The 20,286-nt window shown below is 40.7% G+C and overlaps 1 protein-coding gene across 4 annotated transcripts in view; it reads left to right on the top strand.

Annotated features, from left to right (window-relative positions):
• The window catches only part of nrf1 (nuclear respiratory factor 1), a 35,876-nt gene that overhangs the window by 5,310 nt on the left and 10,280 nt on the right, over nucleotides 1-20,286 (top strand). The window contains exons 1-9 of one of the 4 annotated variants that reach the window (XM_088922955.1): nucleotides 1,400-1,539; nucleotides 3,051-3,297; nucleotides 5,095-5,209; nucleotides 6,220-6,346; nucleotides 7,123-7,263; nucleotides 13,178-13,336; nucleotides 13,635-13,841; nucleotides 15,033-15,143; nucleotides 15,667-15,824. In XM_088922955.1, the coding sequence (XP_088779081.1) occupies nucleotides 3,075-3,297; nucleotides 5,095-5,209; nucleotides 6,220-6,346; nucleotides 7,123-7,263; nucleotides 13,178-13,336; nucleotides 13,635-13,841; nucleotides 15,033-15,143; nucleotides 15,667-15,824 (1,241 nt within the window). In that variant the 5' untranslated portion in view covers nucleotides 1,400-1,539; nucleotides 3,051-3,074. Of the gene's footprint in view, nucleotides 1-1,399; nucleotides 1,540-3,050; nucleotides 3,298-5,094; nucleotides 5,210-6,219; nucleotides 6,347-7,122; nucleotides 7,264-13,177; nucleotides 13,337-13,634; nucleotides 13,842-15,032; nucleotides 15,144-15,666; nucleotides 15,825-20,286 lie in introns of those variants that run through there. The other 3 variants (XM_088922957.1, XM_088922954.1, XM_088922956.1) reach the window with 3 other exon arrangements.

Here is a 20,286-nt window from a genome sequence, read left to right on the forward strand (position 1 = left end):
GTTCAAGTCCAAACAAGCCATAAAGGGTAAAAAAAAAACAGTTAAATACATTTTGGCTGTAACACCACATGCTCTTATAACAGTTTTCCTACAAGTCCATATATGTCTTGACTACTATCTGACATTTTGTGATGTTTTGATGCCAGATTTTAATTGGCATTTCACACAGTGAGATGTGTTAAAGCAAAGGAAAAAATACATTTTCTCTGTTCTTTCATGCAGAAAAAAATGTTGGGTGTAGGAATTGTTTAATCTGCATGTTTTAGCGTATGGTTTGTAGCTTATGTACTTATTATGATGACTACCGTTATGTAAAACTATTAAAGAGAATATTTAAGTGGTAATGGTTACTCATTGTAGTTAAATTCTCTTTGCATAGGCTTAGCTATGTGTGTATTTTTCTAAGCATTCGATTTTGATAAGCCCTAAGTGCAGTGCAAGCATATTTGTTCTTAATGAATTGGCAAACTCGGATATCTGTATGTGAGTAAATATTGAAACGAGGAATATGCAGCATAAAACTATACTGAAACAACATTACTGACCATTATTTTTTGTAACAGCAAAATGAGAAATCCACTGAAAAGGCTAGCCAATATTCAGATTTGTTACTTCTCCTTTATAACACACTCAGATGTTCAGATGTTTACAAGGTGGTTTTAATGGGTCTGTTAACAGTTAAACACAATTAACTATTAAGCACCACTTTAAGTACAAAAATGTTTTTTTTGACTTGTACATTTGTTAACAGGAGCCAAAGAGCAAATAAAACACATTTTCATTGCAAAACTGCTAGAAAAGCAGAGTATATTGCTGGGAAGGGGAGTAAGGGTGTGAAATATTAGTCCTGGCACTGGCTTGAGAACAAGCAATTTCTAAAAGTTGAGCAATAAAATGCCACAAGACAAGATGTTCAAAGCGAGGTCTTGTGACTTATTTCTGTCAACAGTTTGGTGGTGAAGAGATAAATAAGCAATATATTAAAAGACAATTTGTTGAAATTCACAGATGATTCACAGTTTCTGAATTCTAGTGAATTCTAGAACACTGTATCCAGTCTTTTCCTTCACATTACACTGACAAATGCACTCCAAAGTAGACACAAAGTTTCAAATGGGAAAATATACTTTTCAGAAAACAGTCATCCTCAAGCAAGTGTACTACCTAAACAAGTGCCAAAAAAGAGAGTCTTTATTCAAAATGTGTCTAAGTACAAGTAAGATACACTTTCATTTCCTTATGGATTAAAAAGGAAAGTTAAACCAAATCAAGGCCCCAGTACACTGTGCTGTAGAAGCTGCCAACTTTCTGAGGAGAAGTTAAACCGAGGTCCTGTCATCTTGGCCATAACAAAATTCCATGACCCTGTTCCCAAGTGTAGGGGTGTGAGCCCCAATGTACTGACTGAGGTCCCCTGAGTTTGAGGGGAGAGAGACTCTCTTACTTCTCTTCCTGATCTGCTGTTCATCCGCGGATGCTGGAATATAATGGCTGCTGTGCCTCACCCAGCAGGATGCTGCATCCAAATCCAAATAAAAGGTAAAAACCTTTCCTACTGGGTTTAAAAGGAACGTAAAGTGGTTCCAAAGTAAAAGCTCTCAGAACTACAATTAAATTATTATATTTTGGCAAATGAGAAAACAACAGTTCTTTTCCTACATCTACACCTTTCAGTGTAAATGAGTCCTTTCAGTTTCCAGTGCCTGATTCCTCAATGAGGAATCCAGGGGTCGGTGTCTTTTCTTCCCTCTGCTGTTCATCTTTTGTGTGTCTTTCAAGGACAGCGCAACGGACTCAAACTTGGCTGGTCAGAAATTCAAGCCTCAGAAGTTCTCAAGCATCTGGTGTCTCCACTCAGTTGGGGGCTGATTATCTAATCAGATTACCCTGAAAACTGCAAAGGCACTCTGAATAAATCTCATCTCCCTGGAACAAACAGTTCTTATAACACTGTATGCCCTCTCTTCCTAAAATAAAGGGCAGTAAATACTCCTGTGCATCCATACACAACACATAATGACACTAGAGAATCATGTCAAAATGCACAATCACCAGCAAGATCCCCAGAAAATAAAAACGTATTAAAGTTTTGTGATAGCCCATTGCCTGTATTCCCGACACCTACTTTAGACATTTGAAAATCAGGATGGACCAGTACAAATCTTTTCAGCTTTACTCTTGGCTTTTAGCCTATTAAAAATACACATGCTCACATATGTGCTTTGAGAATTTTCTTATAATACACTCAAAGTGTATGTCTGCCACTTTGCTTGCCACATTACAAAAAGATATGGAGCTGGTCGTAAGAACAGCAACTGGGTACATTCCTGGGCTTGAAAGGAATGTCCTGCAGTGGCATCTTAAAGGAACTGAATCTCTTTTAGTCTAGGAAGGGAGTTAATCCAAGTATTCAAAATGTTCAATACTATCATACCTCCAGCCAGCCAGCACTGACTTTGACTGCAACAAGTTATCAAATCGGTCTGGTTAAGGTTGATTTTTCTTTTTTTTTTAATTTTCTTTGTGAATGCCTGCTAACTCTTTATCTCTTTCTGCCTTCCTCCCGAATGAGTGTGAATTGTGAGGGGAGTTCAATATGGGCTTCATCAGGTTTGTGCTGCTGATGGAGAAAGGACAGAGATAACTGAGGAACAGGTAAACGTTTATTCCATATTTAAAGGGAAAGAAAAGAGAGACAACGTTTCAGCTCTTCTTCACAGCCGAAATGTTGGCACTTTTGTTTTTCTTTCAGCATGGAATAAACCTTTACTTGTTCCTTTTCAGCCTATACATGCTGACACAGCTATCTACTCGAACTTCACAAATAACTTAGTTTGCTGGCAGGTCACCCAGCTCTTTTGATTGTTGTGGATCCTTTTTTCCTCCAACACCTCCTGTGGCTGCCTTAGACGGTCTTTCAGCTGTTCATCTCGCCTTGCTCATTTCCTGGCTTGACCGTAGTTCTCTTGTCATGCCTCCTGACAGCAAACTAGAAATTGAATACCATCGTGGAAACCCAGTGGCTCACGAGGCACCCTTGTGTGTTGTAGCGTGTTTAGAGTTGACGACGGGCGATGGAGGATCACGGAGTGAACCAGGCGGAGCACATGACCACTATCGAGGCCCACGCCGTGGCCCAGCAGGTGCAGCAGGTGCACGTCACCACCTACACCGAGCACAGCATGATGAGCGCCGACGAGGACTCGCCCTCCTCCCCCGAGGACACCTCCTACGATGACTCCGACATTCTCACGTCCACCGGCGCAGACGAGGTCACCGCCCACCTGGCCGCCGCAGGTGAGACTGGCCGCCTTTTTTCTAGAAAAAATGCTCGACACTCACCCGTCACTGAGCCCCCTCTCGTTCTGCCTTAGTACTGGTTAGTTTAGTCTGTGAAGGATGTTTTCTGATGCGTTTGTCAGCCACAAATCTTTATCCCCTTCCCTGACACCTGCATACACATCGTTCACATACCACGGTTTCCACATATGAAAATGCACTTCTCATTCTGTATATGCATAGGTATAGTTCTGACTGTCCTAATCAGAGCCATTTTAACTAAATCTCACAAAATTAATTTCTAGAAACTATTTGAATATTAAGATCAGGTAAGATCACTTTATTGGCCATATACAATTTCTTGCATTAGGAATTTGTCTTTTCGCATACCCCAGCTTGCTCTCCATGAGACACACAGACAGGGAGAGAAGCTTGGGGTCAGAGCGCAGGGTCAGCCATTTATACAGCGCCCCTGGAGCAGTTGGGGTTAAGGGCCTTGCTCAGGAGCCCAACGGATTAGGATTGAACCTGCAACCTTCCAGCCACAGGCACAGTTTCTTAGCCACAGTTCCAGCAGAAGCTTATGTAATATATTTTTAGTAGTCATATTAAGTCACAATATAAATTGTTTTTTATCACTATACATAAAATAACCAGATTTTCAATCATATTTGTACTTTTACAGTGTTGTTGTCAGACTAGGTCAGAATATAGAAAGGGTCTTTGAAATAATTGATACATTCTTTACCAAGAATAATCTGTTGTAATTATTGATTTATCCACTAGAGGGTACTGCAGTACCATAAAACCATTACATTATGGCCAGTGTATAGCTCAAGTATTATTGGACATAGTAAAGATTTTTTATTCATTTGAAGTCTCTCCACACTTTACACTGCAATTTCATTATTTTGAATCCATTTTAAAACCAGAGTTGTATACCAAATAAATCTTTTAGAATGAGGCAACTATGTACAAGCTGTGTACAAGCTTCAACATGAGTAGCCTCTTTAAATTTCATCACAGTTTACAGTGTTTTTTAACTGGTTCCGATTTTGCATTTCTTTCAAATACGTTTCTTTTGACAAAGGGCCTGTGAGAAATGAGAGGAGCTAAACTGTTACTAATGTAGCTAAGGGGTTGCAAATATAGTCTATGAATCCTGTTGGGTCTTGCTGTTGATTACAGGACACCTCTGTTATCTTTTATTACTCCAGAATGTCATGAGTTAATAAATATAATAACGCATAACAAGACTATTTGGCAATAATGACACATGTTTATATCATACAAATATCTTTTTTTAAGGATGATAATTGTAGCCTGACCACAAGTTCTCTTGTTTTCGGTTAAGTTGAATACTTAAACGTAATACTATTAAATGCATCCAGTCTAATTGTAGTGTTATTCTGTTTCCTTTCAGATCTCCATCTTAGACTTTTTCCATCTGCCAGTCATTTTCAGTTGCTTGCTTTCAGAGTTTCTTGCCAGGTAGCTGATTGAGGTAGCTTCAGAATACTAAGCACACTTAGTTCCCTGAAACCCGGAGTTGCGGAGCCAGCTCTAATTCAGAGCTAAAGACCTGTTTAACTCCAGTTTCATGTGTGTGATGTGCCTCTGTGGCCTTGACTTAGGGTGAAGAAGGGCACTACTGTTTCACTTCAGTAGTGGAAACCAGGAGTTGGTGAACCCGGATGAAACCTGGTATCATCTACTGTGTGGGAGATCCCTGCGGTTTTCCCTGGTTTCCAGGGGAGCTTGAGCTTCAGGACTCTGAAGCCGGTCTCTGCATCCCTCTCCGGGCTCTCATTTCAGGTCCGGTGGGGATGGCAGCAGCTGCTGCCGTGGCGACGGGGAAGAAACGGAAACGGCCGCATATATTTGAGTCCAACCCCTCGATTCGCAAGAGGCAGCAGACACGGCTGCTGAGGTGAGTCCTCCGGCCACGCGACTCTGCTTCCGGGTGCCAAGTGGAATGACTAATTGGGAATGTGACGCAACTTCTGTGGGATATTGAATGCTGCAGAGTGCACTGGGACCTGAGAGCAGAGAGCTCATTAATTCCCGAGTAAAGTTTTTTTGTTCACGTAAACCTTTTTTCTTTCATGACAGGTGAGGTAATTGCTAAAGAACTCTGTTTCCAGGGTCTTCCAGCCACAGCTTCACTGCTTAATTGTGTGCACTGCCTCCCCTTAGTAAAATAAATCTGCAGTTTGTCTACAGATATGGTATAATATCTAATATGTGCTGGAATTAATGAGCTATATTAATATCTAATATGCTTAGCTTAGGGAACCTGTTTTTGGTCAGTTTTCTTTCTCACAAAATGGTATATGTCTGTAAAGTATGCCATGCTGAATAATATATACTGTATATGTATCTAAAACGTTTCCTAAGATTGTTACAATTGAACAAATTTTCCAAGGCTTTTTAAATATGTGATGTTTTAGACACCAATATTTGTAGATGCAATGCTTATGGCTGCCTTCTCCACAAATTGTTACTGTTCACCTAATGTGCACACAGGCACTCAGACATTATCACCATTGTATTTTCCTTTCTTGTGGGCTGCTTTTCCACCAGCATGTAGCCCTAATTACATGAGAACACGTATTTAGTTATTTAGGCAGCTGCGGAAACGCGCTCTTGCTGTGTCACTTGTCCATGTTGGTCCTTAGAATAGCAGACTGTCAGAAGAATAGGACTGAGTAGTACCCCACACAGAGTGAAATGAACAACTTAACAGAATGCCAGTCAAAGCAAGAAAGCTTGCTGTGCTAGGAATGTGTTATAATATTATTAGACACCAGTAGGGGGAGCCCTTAGCTGTCCTATTTGTCTTTTTTGCTGTAGTATGATATAATAAGCTAGGAAGTAAAAAAAGCAATGTTATGTATGTGCTTGCTAAGAGGTGACATCATTTGTTGTGCATTGCTGTAGGAAACTGAGAGCTACTTTAGATGAATACACCACCAGAGTTGGCCAGCAGGCAATTGTATTGTGCATCTCCCCCTCTAAGCCCAATGCTGTGTTCAAAGTGTTTGGGGCAGCTCCTCTGGAGAATGTGGTAAGTGCTACACTGCATATCCCACTGAGTATGAGACAAGCGGGTACTCCTATTGGGAATAACTGGGGTTGCCAGCTTCTGCACACAAAATCTTTTTTTAGTTTCACTCTTTTCCTATACAGTGTGTTTTTTTTCTGTGAAGCATATTATTTCCGAAGCTCTGTTTCTTTCACCTCAATTATGATTTACATTTTTAAAGTAAGCTACATCAGTTATTATTTTTTTCCAGACATTTTGTTTTTGTCTTCCATTTCTTCCAAGTGTTGTATGACTGAACAAATTCTAGTCAGGCTGGAAAGACTGCTCTTCTGTTTTCTTCTGGGGGGGGGGGAATAGAAAGAAGATTCTTCTTGACATGTCACATCAAGTTCCTCTCATACTGTTTTTCCACCAGAGCCCATCATCCTAGGCAAGAGTGTCACATGAGGCACATGTAATGACCCTTTGGTCTAATTCTTCTTACAAAAGAACTTCGATGTTTGTTAATACTGTGCATATTTTACTCTAGTCTTCCGTAGACAGCGATGGGCAAATTCTGCTCTGGAGCAAAAAGTGTTGTGTTATGTTTTGCTCCAATCTGCAATAACTATAACGACATTGTTCTTAGATAACTGTGTTGCCCTCTGTGCGTCTTGTTGTATTGTGAAATCCTGAGGAGTGTGTATAGTCTGTGTAAGTTATGGGGGGAATCATCAGATATTGTAAAGACCTTCTTCATTGTGAAAGACCCCTCACCCAGAACCCCTCGCTCATCTGCTTCATGCTTTGGCGTTCAGGTGAGGAAGTACAAGAGCATGATACTAGAAGACCTGGAGACGGCTCTGGCAGAACACGCACCCCCACCGCCTGAAATGAGCTCTGAGCTGCCGCCCCTGACCATCGACGGTATCCCTGTCTCTGTGGACAAGATGACACAGGTAAGGCTGTGTTGGAGTGGAAACTCAGCTGACTCTCCAAGCAAGCAGCCAGTTTCCTAGCAGGCAGCCAGGCCTCAGTTATCTGTTTGGAAGGGTAGATAGTAAGGATGCACGTTTAATCATTTCCTATCGAAGGTGAATGAACGAGGATGGAGAAAATGAATGGGAGTAGGTCAGGGGAGCAGAAGAGAAGGGACCAGGTTCCAGAGGACAGGTAGTAGGATGATACGAGAGAATTAGTTCTGAGACGTTGGCCTCTGGGTGGAGAAGGCGGAGGAAGGTTTATGAGGGTCAGAAGAAGCAATTTGTATTTTGTGCTGGTAGAAGTGACAGAGAAGGAAGAAGGAGGTCCAGAACCGAGTGATCATGTTATTTAGTTAGCAGCGACGAGCCCCTGACTGGTCCATCATGGTTGCGTGATCTGTGAAAATGCTTAAGGTGGAAAATTCAAGACCTGCTGCTATTTCTGCATTTCTTAAATAATGAATTTAATTTGTGCATATAGTGCATTTACTTGCAGTAGTTTTAAAACTGTCTAGGGCCTCATGGGTAACCTACTGCTCTGAACCTTGACGTTAAAGGCCATTTTTAGCCCTGCAGTCCCTTGTGCTGATGTGAAAAATGTATCGGGAACAGTAATTGCATCATCATGGTCCCTACTGTTGTTTTTTTTTTAAAATGGTGCCAGGGTACAGCATTTTGCTAACTAGGCTGCAACTTCAATAACCAGGGAAATATCTCTGTTTTTCCAACATTACCATAAACCTATTGTCAAGAATGGTCCATGGCAGTTGATTTGTTCATTGAGTGCAGGGTTTCGTTTCCCCCCAGAGGCGGACTTGTTTACTTGAGGTAGCCGTGCTGACGCAGTGGAAGGCTCGCAGTTCGGGATCAGAATAGGATAGCTTCCTTCTCTTTCACCGTGCTCTCCAGAGACTCAGCCCAGTAAACTGGGAGGGGGGGGGAGGGGTTTTGAGGGGGGTGTAACTGGCCCGCCAATGAGGAATTCTGCTCAGGCAGGAGTGTCCTCAGACTGGTGTGAGAGGTTCAGAGCTGCCAGTTGTTTTTCTTTCACTAGCTGACAGGAGGACAAATATCTCGCCCTCTCTTTCTTTCCTTTAATTGTCCTGGTCCCTGGGAGACGGGTCGACTCTCACAGCTTCTCAGGTGGAGGTGGGTGTGTGGCAGGCTCCCAGGAGTTGCTCAGTGCAGTTGTCCTGCTGTATCTGAAGGCTCACCAATACCACGAGGTGTGTGCTGGTCTTGAGTGCGGCAGGCGAAGCTCAGGCCTCCTTGTGCTGGTAATTAGCGAGGCCCCTCAGCTCATCAGCCACCAGCACACTCACCACTGATTGGCTCCCTGGTGGATTGGGAGAGGGACTGTCTCTTAACAAGTGCCTCTAGCAGAAATGCACCTCTTGATTTTGTCACTCCTATAATTAAGCCATCTGCCTTAGACAAGGTGCAGATTCAGAAGGGCAGCAGGATTGAACACACCAGGTTATTTGGTTGTTGCTTCGTCCACTTTTGCAGTGACATTCGAGCACTGAGGCCTAAACCGTAAAAGCTGTTGAGTTTTTGATTCGGTGGAGGTAAAAATCACCCCCATACTAATACAACCAACAGGGAGAGAAAATTCTTTATATTAAATTGAATCTGTTTTGTTAAATTTAAATTTTTCAAATGAACACTTACTCTTTTCATCATTTTTAGTAATGCTGTATTAGGCAATGAGTGAAAAAAATATAGTTTCTAAAGTTTAAAATAGTTTCAGAAATACATTCTCGATAGCGGGTGCTACAAACCAAAAATGTCCAATAAGTGTCATTTTTTGTGAGTTGTATTTTTTAAATAACTGATCTCTTTTAAAAGAAAATAGTGCCTAATTTTAACTCACTTCAACTGCTATTGTTCATAAAAACATTTTATTTTAAATAATATTAAATATTTATAAATATATTTTAGGATATTTAAAAATAAAAAATATATATTTTAGGAGATTAAAAGAAAATTGTATCATTGTTAAAGAGAAATAATGACGTTAACGATATTTCCTGTTTGATGCATAGAACTGATTGATCCCATGAGTATGTAAATCAATGTTGAGAAAAGCACAGGCCCAAGTGACTTAACAAATCAATTAAGGAAAAATGTATGAGATTCTCTTTGCATTAGCTCAAAATGAACAGGATAAAAATTGACTATTTACAGTATTTAAAATGAGTCAACAGGGTCTTCAGTTATACTGAATAAAACAGGATGTTATCCTTGGCTATTTACAAAAACATTTTAATTTCTTACTCAAAACAGAGGTCATACGCAGAATCCAAAACTGCTATTGTAACAGAATCCATACCAAAGTGACAGATCCGTACCAAGCTATTACAGACAAATAAGTGTTCTATTACATGTAAGGTTATAGAATTGATAAATGGAACTCAACTGAAAGCTCATCTGTGTGACAGTAAAATTCTAGGGGACAGTTAACATGGATTTAGAAAAGGCTGGTCTTGCTTTTAATGTCTTATATTTAGCTTTTCAGAAATCTTTTGAGAAATTATAAACTTTCACATAAAAGATTAATTCTTAAAATACAGTCAATAGCCTCTCAAGGTAAAATTTGTATTACGACAAGACAGGGCAGAGACCTGGCAGATGAGGTTTAATGTAGACAAGTACAGAATGTTACGTGCAGGCTGCTGAAACATCATTTATAAGTGTAAGATGGAAAAAAACGAGCTGGTAGAAACTGTCTTCAAAACAGGTATGTCTGTTGGCACAATATTTTAATCTTCTAGACAGTGTGGGCCTATAATAAAACAATCAAAATGTTAGGGTATGCAGTTAAAAGTGTATAAAATATCAAGTGAAAGTGTTAAAATTATAATGCCGTGTACAGTTTTGTTCACCCCATAACAGATATTACTGTTCTGCAATCAGGCTAGAGAGGAGTGACTGCATTCTCAGACCAATTGTAACATTGTACTAGACTGACAGGCTAAAAGTACTGAACCTTGATGGTCTTGAGCAAAGAAAACAGTATTTTATCATAATTAAGGACAATTATCCAAAATTCTGTAAGGGATTGACAAAGTCGATCCTGTTGACATCATCAGAGTGAACACAGTGGATCTTGAACCAGAGGACAAGTGAAAACTACAGGGCAGTGCATTTAAAATGGAACGGGAGGGATGTTTTTATGTTTTCATGTTCAGTGGGAGTATTGAACAAGCTACCCAGACATTTTGTCAAGCCCTGCATCTTTTAAGAAACAGCTGGATGAGATCCTGAGATCAGTGAGCTACTAGCACCAAACTACCTAGATGGGCTGAGTAGCCTCCTCTCATTTATAACTTTTCTTAGTCAGTTTGGCTGAGCTGCAGCACTTCAGGTACAGGAAACCTTGCATTGTAGAATCTTGCTCCTCTCTGAAACTCTGCTTTGTTGTGTTGTTGCCGAGATACAACCTGCACTCCGATTGAGTATGTCAGGGCTGACTGAAGGAGTTGTTGGTAAAAAATCGTATAAATGATTTCATATATCAAAGTATTGTAAACAATTTAAGGTTATTCTGTATAAACTTATCCACAGAATTGGGATTTTTAAGCATTATTTCATATTTAAACAAAATCCACTTCATTTCAGATCATTTAGAAATGTAAGTAAATAATGTGAAATATCTGAATAGTTGAAATCTGTATTTTCCCAGGTCCTTTTACTGTATAGCTCATGTTTAGTACAGCATAGGTCAGTTTCCGGTACCAACAACTTTACCTTTGAATTTGCTTTGGCAGTGGAGTAGTGTCCTATTGTACTTGCATTGTGGTACATCACTTTATTATTGCAGCCATTAATAGAAAGCTCCAGTTCTAGGGGTGCGTTGTTTTTTCTTTTATCAGTCAATTTCATGGTTATGTGGTTTATATTTTTAAATCTGTGGTCCATTTTCAAACCTCTAGCAGGTTCCCTTTCTGAAATGTATCATTGTATTTAATTCAAATAAAAGACTGAAAATGTCTGGGCGTTTTTTTAGTACTGGAACTGAAGATCTTTTTAACGTGCTTTTGAAAATGACCAAAGGATTCTTATTCTGCACTCCTCTGAGTTTTTTTTAAATACAAAAATTACCCTTGATTTTCTTCTGTACCTGCCCAGACGGATGAAATCATTTGTGTGGCGCAGGGCTTGCATACAAGCACTGGGCTAATGGCAGGCGATTGGTTTCTCTGGAGCCAAATTTAGCCTGTGATGTCAGGCAGCAGACGCTGCAGTGCTTCGGTGTGCAATCTAATCCCGATCAGGCTTGCGAATTAGCAGGGACAGTAAGGACAAGGCTTAACCCTATTGCTACTGACAGCAATAACAGCATTTCTGCAGAAGGGACAGAGAGGAACCGGTTAAACTAGCTTGGCTTGAAGTCTCTCCCCATACAGTAAGCCCAGTATGTAGCAAGTAAGGCTGCGTCAATCAATTTTCATTGCGTTGCTTTATCCTTGTCTACAGGACACTGCAGTGTGACATGCTACGTCACAGCTTCTTTTTGTAGAAGCGGTTAAGAAATTGGATATGTAATAATTATGCAGATGATGTGATGATAACTGCGTAGAGAAAAGCAGTGAGAAGAATCTCTATGACTTATATGTGCATCATGTCCATTTGAAACCAACAAAGACTGTTTCCATAATAAACAAATGTTAGGAATTTCTTAATATCCCTTCATATTCCTTTAAGTGTTCCTCTTGATTTTAGTTCCTCTCTTCATTTCTATAGTGGAGTTAAGCCAAGCAGTCAATCTTGTGAATAGTAATTGTTCCCTGGTTTTACTGAGAGTTAGGTCTGTGTAGTTCTTTGACATTTCAGCTCATCTTAAGAATTAAGTCAGTTTGTTCATAGTGGTTCACTTTACCTGAGTAGTATGCAAACCAGAGTTTTGAGTGTCTCATTATAATCTGGTTTCCAACTCCTAAGGTTAGAATTATAGCAGGTGCAGAGTGAAGTATGGCAGTATTCACTTTGCTTGAGCATTTCACTTGGGGGTTTTCATGTACCCAAGTAATATGTAATGGACAAAACGAAATATTAAGTTTAGCATTGAAGTGCAGCAGACAAATGTTTTTTACCCAAGTGGATACAGGCTCAGTTAGTAACATTAAGTGACAGAAATTATGCTGAGAGTTAGAATAGTGTTCATTATTTTTTGGAGATTCAGAGTGGGGCAGATGGACTATAACAGTTTTTGACAAGATATTAAGGCCTGAAAAGAAAGGGGTTTGATGGCTAATCTGTTTGGATTAAGAGATTTGCTAATCTATTGTCATTGCTTAATTATCCTCTGAATGTCCTGAGATGTCAGAGGTGCTCTGGGCATGATATTGTCCTGTTGTCCTGAGAGTTAAAGCAGGTTTTTAGTGGGCTCTCTTAGTAATTAGAATCCAAGCTCAGGTTAACATGGTGGCCTTGAGAATTTATTTGAGAAATTCCTTTAATATTCTCTGTGAAGTAAAGCAGTGCCATGTTCCTTTAGAGCTCTTTCGTGACCTTGAAAATAAATAGGGCAAACACTGTTAACCAGCACCAAAATACAAACATTGGCTTGACAATTACAATGGCAATTTCTAGATTATACCATGACACTCAATATACTGAAAAGCCTATATGAGAATAGGAAAGATTTTGTTCAATTTTCCTGAAATCAAACTCTAAGCACTCTAATAGGGTGTTTATTTATAGTCTTCAATATGCACTACTGCAATTAAAAATTGATAACTTCCTTTCATCACTGAAGATGCGCTGCAGATGCTTTTAACGTTGAATAAGATGCTGTTGAATTCTAGGCCCCATGAGTGTGACCTGTGCTGGTGGGAAATGAGCGTGTTACAGTGGGGTAGCCTGTGTGGTTGTCTTGCTCCTTTAGGCCCAGCTGCGGGCCTTTATCCCCGAGATGCTGAAGTACTCCACGGGCAGGGGCAAGCCCGGCTGGGGCAAGGAGAGCTGCAAGCCCATCTGGTGGCCGGACGACATCCCCTGGGCCAACGTCCGCAGCGACGTCCGAACGGAGGAGCAGAAGCAGAGGGTGAGGGGGGCCGAGACGGTGTTGGGGCAGGAGGATGGTGTCAGCCTGCTGAAATGGCTTTGAACCCTCAAGGGGGTTGGTGTTTTTTTTAAATGCTGGTTTTGGTATATATTTTCCCTTATTTAGAATGTTCCTTTTAACAATAAAATGGATGTTTCTTTATTTCCCGAGCCCTGTCATATCAATGAATTGTCCAATACTTCCAGTCTCACAGCAATGGCTCCTTCCTGTCTAAACTGCCCTTGCCACGACTCGGAGTGCGAGAGTAATGCTGTGTTCTTGCTGTTGCTGTGTGAAGGTGTCATGGACGCAGGCCCTGCGGACCATAGTGAAGAACTGTTACAAGCAGCATGGCCGGGAGGACCTCTTGTACGCCTTTGAGGATCAGCAGGCCCCACAGACACACGTTGCCACGGCAGCCACCCACAGCATTGCCCACCTCGTCCCCTCGCAGACAGTAGTGCAGACAATCAGCAACCCTGACGGCACCGTCTCCCTCATACAAGTGAGTATCTAGGAGGGCCTCAGGTCCTCTGAGGTCAGCTCCGTCAGAGCTTTGGAGAAATGGAGGCAGGGAAGACACAGGGTTGAGGAAAACCGAATTTTATAAGGAACGTTTGTGGGCCTGCTGCTGGAAGTTATACCATGATTTTGGTTAGACTTGTAGACTTATTAAACCATTTTGATTTTCTTAGTAAATCAAATTAAAAACGTGGATTTTGCTCTTTGTGTCATAGTAGTAACATTCTATTTAATCTCAACTTGCTTAACATTGCCATTTATCCTGCCGGGTCTCTGGGTGCTGTTGCTGTTTCCAGATGTGGTGTTTTGAAGTCACGCCTTCCCTGGGAGTAAAATGAATGATATTTGTCAAAGGTGACACAGACACAGTTAAAACAAAACAATGATCCAAATCCAGTAAAAATGTGCACTTTCAGCATTTATACCAGTAATATACTCCACCAACTAGGCACAGCTAAGAGATCTAACTGCATCATAGTATTAAAGGAGTATTAATTAAAAAGAAAACAAACCTGTGGGAAATATGAGCTATTCACAGGTGTTCAATAAGAAATTGCTGAGCATTTAGCGAAAGATATGAGCATTAGTAATGAGATCGATTTCGTACTGGTTCAAAGGCAACTTCAAACACCAGGTCTGTCTCTGTGTGGAGCCGAGTTGAAAACAATTGAAGAATTTTGGTAGGAGTAAAAACCTTTCAGGCTTGGTGATAAACTGCAGACAGAGATTGTTTCTTTTAATATTAAATTAAAATTGAGAGATGAAAGAGGGCAAATGAGTCCTGTGGGACGACCACTTCTTTCTTTTTTTATTGGCTGTTTCATTTGGTTTGTGTGCAGTTAAAGATGGCGAAGCAATGCATTGTTTTTGGGAAACGCTGCAGCTGTTTCTTATTTGTGTGTGTGGTGGGAGGGGGGTTTCGCCTTTCACAGCAGCATCGATTCATAATGGCCTTTTGTAGGCCTGTTCTGCCCTGGAAATCGCTCACCTGTAATACAACCTTTGATCTTCAAATGGTACAAGTTGCCTTTATTTAAATTACTACAGTAATCCAAATAAAGATGCTGTAATATATTAAAAATGGAACGCACGTATTTGGTTGGGCTGATGCAGAGATGTTTTAAGTACCTTCCATGCAGAGGTTTATTTTAGTCTCTGTCTGCTCCTCTCACTGTACTCACAGGTTGGCACAGGTGCCACAGTAGCTACACTTGCAGACGCTTCAGAGCTGCCCACTACTGTCACTGTGGCTCAGGTGAACTATTCCACGGTCACCGATGGAGAGGTGAGGCACTCAAGCATTCAACAAAAGCTCACAAGTTGCACACTGAAAAACAAAATGATACGTAAATACAACATTTCAAGATGGTGTTGAACTGATCAAGTTTCAAGTCTCAAAGTTAAAAGCTTGGTATGTGCTTGTTCTTAAGCTTAGCTTTTTCATAGTGTCAGCTGTGTTTTATCATATTAACAACACAAAACACATTTAACTAAAACACAACTGGTTTCTGGCTTAAATAAACATAAAATGGAGGGAAACATTACCACAGAATATTCCATATTTTTACTTCTGTATATTGAAAGCAATGTTGATAGAGTGTCTAAAAGGAGAGCTTTTGTGAATAATATTATATTTGCATTTGGTCTTTAAGAGTTATTTTCTGCCGTTATTGAAATCATTTTTTAATATAATATTTACATCCTTTCCAACAGGATGGAAGTACTTATTCCATTGCAGAACGAGGTCGATTTTAAGACAAGTGTGTTTTATCAATTTACTAATATTTTTTGCTGCTGCTGCTGTGCAGGTAGAACAGAACTGGGCAACGCTCCAAGGAGGAGAAATGACGATTCAGACAACTCAGGCCTCGGAGGCAACACAAGCAGTGGCCTCGTTAGCTGAGGCAGCAGTGGCGGCTTCTCAGGAGATGCAGCAGGGAGCAACAGTTACCATGGCGCTGAACAGGTACACAGCAGGGAGGAGAGGCCCACTCAGGGGAGAGGGCTTGCTGTGAGGAGATCCACAGCGGGGCTTGAAATCAGCTTGGCCAACATTTTAAAGGCAAAACAAATTTGATTCCTTACTTACTAAATTAGACCCGAGACTGCAAGTAGCAGCTTGTCATTCTTGACATAATCAGAAAACCCCTCAAACCTCATTGTGGATCTGATTAAGAACATTATTTCCTCTTATGAAGAGAACTGCCATTACTCCTTTATTGTAGTGGAGAGGATTAACTCCTTTAAGCATGCAGCACTGTTGCATTCTGGGGATTTTTTTCTGACTGATTTTCTTTCTTTTTTTTTTGTCAAGTGTGTCTTTTCTGTGCTTTATGTATTAATTTGAAATGATATCCAGGAATCCTACAGTCGATTAGAATCGCTCAAGAACAGAGTTCTAACTTGATCCAGTCCTCTAACTTAAGACAACTTAGGTGTCAGTGGTGTGGTGAATGGAGAGTTACCTTTTGCTTTACCTTAAAATTTAGTCCTGTCAGCTAGTGCTGCTTTTGTGCGCAAACAATGCATATTAACACCTGTGTGTTAAGGTGAGTCTAGACTGTACTGGGATTTTGAGAAATGCAGATTGTTGGCTAAAAGAAAAGCATGTTGGGATACAGGCAGCTGGTGTCTCAGACAGCAATATTTTGGGGGTGGGTTGGGTACTGACTGTTCTAGGTAACAGTGGATGACATGTGCTCAAACAGATTGATGCCACAGGTGCTTATGCTTCAGTCAGCACAGTTTCCATAACAGTTCACACTCGGTCCCGGAGCTGAAACGCTTCACACGACAGCACTGGAACACTGTCTTCCCAGGAGAGCTTGTTATCAGCTTCACCTGCAGCTGTGCACAGCACCCTGTTTCATTTCGAGCTGCTGGAGCTGGGGGGATTTATTAATTGAGAACAGTAGCTGTATATTTTGTGTAGACTGTTCTCTTGTTTGCTCACTTTAATTTTGTGAGGTTTGAGTCTCTGCTTTTGTTTAAATAAAAATTTAATAATTGATAATTCCTTACACTTATTATATACAGCTTTTCCAGACAGTCCACTCAAAGCACTTTACAGGTAATAGGGATTCCCCTCCACCACCAATGTGTGGCCCCACCTGGATGATGCAATGGCAGCCAAAGTGCCCCAGAACTCTCACTACTCATCAGCTATCAATGGGCAGGAGAACTGAGTGATGAAGCCAATTCATAGATGGGGATTATTAGCAGGCCACGATTGTTAAAGGCCAGGGAGAGAAATTCGGCCAAGACACTGGGGTTAACATGCCTACTCTTTTCGAATGGTGCTTTCAAGAGTAGCATTAGTAGTAGTAGTTAACATTTTTAATGACCACAAAGAGTCAGGATCTCGGTTTTATCAGATAGACCAAATTGACTTTCTTGGTTTAGTCTTCATCTGTTGTGTTTTATAGACTTAATGTATTTTAGATTCTTCCCCTTGTTTAGAGTTCATTTGTACACTGTGAGTGCTAGCTTTTGTGAAGAATGTTGAGGCTGTTCTTCTTTCTGAGGCTACTAACGCACACAGGGGAATTCATTTTATATTCAGGATATATGATTATTGTTGTTCTTAAAATATTTTTTATTTATATAAAATATTTTTTTTCTGTGCTTCTGTAAAGGACTATTGATAAAATAGAATGTCAGAGCAGCCACAAACAGGAGGTTATTTATTCCATCCTGTTCATCTGGTTCTAGTTTTCTGTAGCCATATGGCCAGTTATGGATGTACAAGGAACAAAGCAATCAAACCTAACCCTGTGTGTCTATGAGGCTCCTGATCCAACCGTAGTGTCAGCAAGCTAAACACTTGACACAGATTGTCTGCCGTCCTTTTAGTGTGTTGCTAGTATTGTAGATTTTCAGTCAAATTATTTTTATGAAAAGTAAATATGAGCATACAGAACATGAAGATGAAAGGATGTTCTCATACGGAAGGTCACAGAGAAGCATTCATTAACTTCCCAGGTGCTTGGATTGGTGCTCTTTCAACGAAATTAAATAGCATTGCCCAGGAGTTTACCTGTTCGCTTAGCAAACAAGTGGCACTTCTTCCTGCTCTCCAAATGACAAGAGGGATGAGAAAGTTGCTAGCTGTGGCAGAGGTTTGTTTAACTAGGGAGTTTCTCCTTCCTGTGAGCAGGACAGTGAAGATAAACAGGAAGCCGTGGTCTCCTGTGATTGGGTAGACTGCCAGCTTCCATCATGGCAAAAAGTACTTCATGAATGTTGACAGAGGGTTAGAATTAGAGTTCTAGTATCCCCAAGAACACATAGAATACAGCATGTGAAGAATGTGATAAAAAAACAGTTAGTAATAGAATATGCTCATTTAAGCACAATTATGAAATTGCAATGAGGGGTTTTGTTTCCACTAGATGTCAGTATTCTTTCATCGATTTGTCAATCATCAAAGCTGTTGCTGGTCAAAGCTTGACATTTTTCTGTCAGGCGAGAATAGCACAGCTGTTACACCTGCTAAATGCCGTAGGATTCCCTGTCTGCATAGATGGACGTGTTATGTAAGTGGCCTTCCCATAGACAGATGGTTTTAGTCATTCTGGTGGTTCTGTCTAGAAGAGATGTTTTAAAAATAGTTTTAACTACTGAGACTCGTATTTTATGCGTATACATTTGTGACTGTGCAGCAAAGCTTCCACACAGGGGAGGTACATAGTGGTAGTTCACGCGACAGAGACAGGACTGAGCACTGAGAGGGTACTATGACATTGATCTACATCATCAGCTGTAATAATATGCCTGTCTGCTGATGTGGTTTGTGCATCTGGGATTTTACAGAGGATGTTTCCTTCCAGTAAAGGTCAGCGCAGCCATCTGAGATAAGTGACTATAAGCTAGATGATGGCAGAGTCAACTCTGATGTTTCGCAGACTATAGCTTGATCCAGAGGGCTCGGTGTACTTTCTAACACTGGGGTCACCAAATTAAATCAGACACATTCCTGTAAGTGGACTCAGAAAGAAATGAAACAAGATACTGCACTCAAAAAGTCTGAGGAAATGCCCTTCTGTACACTGTTTCTGATTGTGTTAGCACTTGTTAAAGTCACTGGAACACCTCTGAGAAAATGAGAGGGCTGGCGTTTCTGTTATATGGGTGAATTATGATAGGCGAAAGATTCTCAGATGGCACATTCTGTAATGCACTATTGCCTGTGTTCAAAAGATCTGTACTGTTCATGTTGAGACATTAAGGCTTGAGGGCATTTTGTCTTGTAGGAAGAATTAATCTGTCTCACAAGCATCATTCAGTTCAGTTTCCTATCTTATTTGCTACTGTAATGTGCAAAGGAGCTAGATATGGGATCTTGTTACCTGTTTCTCTGGGGCAGGCATTGTATTCCAATCGTAAACTTAACAGAATTAAGTGCCATTGAATCACTGACTGCTTTGGTATCTGTTCCCTGCTCCCTCCCTGTGCGTGGCAGACATGCTGTTTAGCAGGAGCCCTACAGTGGCGTGGGGAAGGGCTAGCCCAGATTGTCAGTCTTCTGATTCTGTGTCTTTCATACAGTATAGAGTCACTCATTAGCTTTTTAAAAGTGATAAGAGGCCTGACTTTCATAATGACTTCATCTAGATAAAAATACATTGCTGCAAGCAACATAGACCTAAAAATAAGTAGGAGCCCTGGATTATCTATAATCCTGGAGTTTGATGGCCAGGAGACAAGCTCACTGGCAGGAGTTAAAGGTGCCAGTATTATACCAGCCACAGTAATGGCTGGTGATCTCAGGTCTAGCTTTGAGATGTTTAATTTTGTTATGCTTGTTTTGACCTCTTTTCAAACTGACATTAAAGATCTCTAATCACTTCTTAATTAGTGATGTAAACTTTTGTGTTGTGACCTAATCCAGAAAGGTAATAAACTCTGCTTGACATGACCATACCTATATCGGGGTTAAAATCTTTCTCCTGCTCCACTTGTTGCTTTTGATAGTCTCTAGGACGAGGCTGATGTGTTTCAAGTTTGTGAACACACGTCTGCCTTGTTCCTGCCCAAGATGTAGTCCTTGAAACATACAAACCACTGTATTAGATTAACAAGACTCTTGCCATGCATCGCAATGATAAATTGCAGAATTTCCAAACCTTGTGCTTCCTTAAGCAGATTTCATTTCCTTTAATACCACTGTTTTTTCATTTACATGAAGCTTGGGTGAAGCCTACAGCATTTTGAATCATATTCTGGTGCAGAATACCTCGTGCCCCATGTTGTACGTGGCTCAGGAGGATGTATTATGGGTAGAGTACAGCCCTTCTAGTCAGAGTCTAGTCTCTCGTCAGTTTGCTTCTGTTTCTTCCCCCTTTTGTTCAAGTGTAAATTTCACCGTGGATCCTTGCCTAGGGCCAGCTGGTGCCCGTCTCATTCAGAAGTAATGCATGATGCCAGTA

This window comes from Atractosteus spatula, chromosome 8 (genome assembly GCF_055471065.1).
Source record: "Atractosteus spatula isolate fAtrSpa1 chromosome 8, fAtrSpa1.hap1, whole genome shotgun sequence".
Lineage (NCBI taxonomy): Eukaryota > Metazoa > Chordata > Actinopteri > Semionotiformes > Lepisosteidae > Atractosteus > Atractosteus spatula.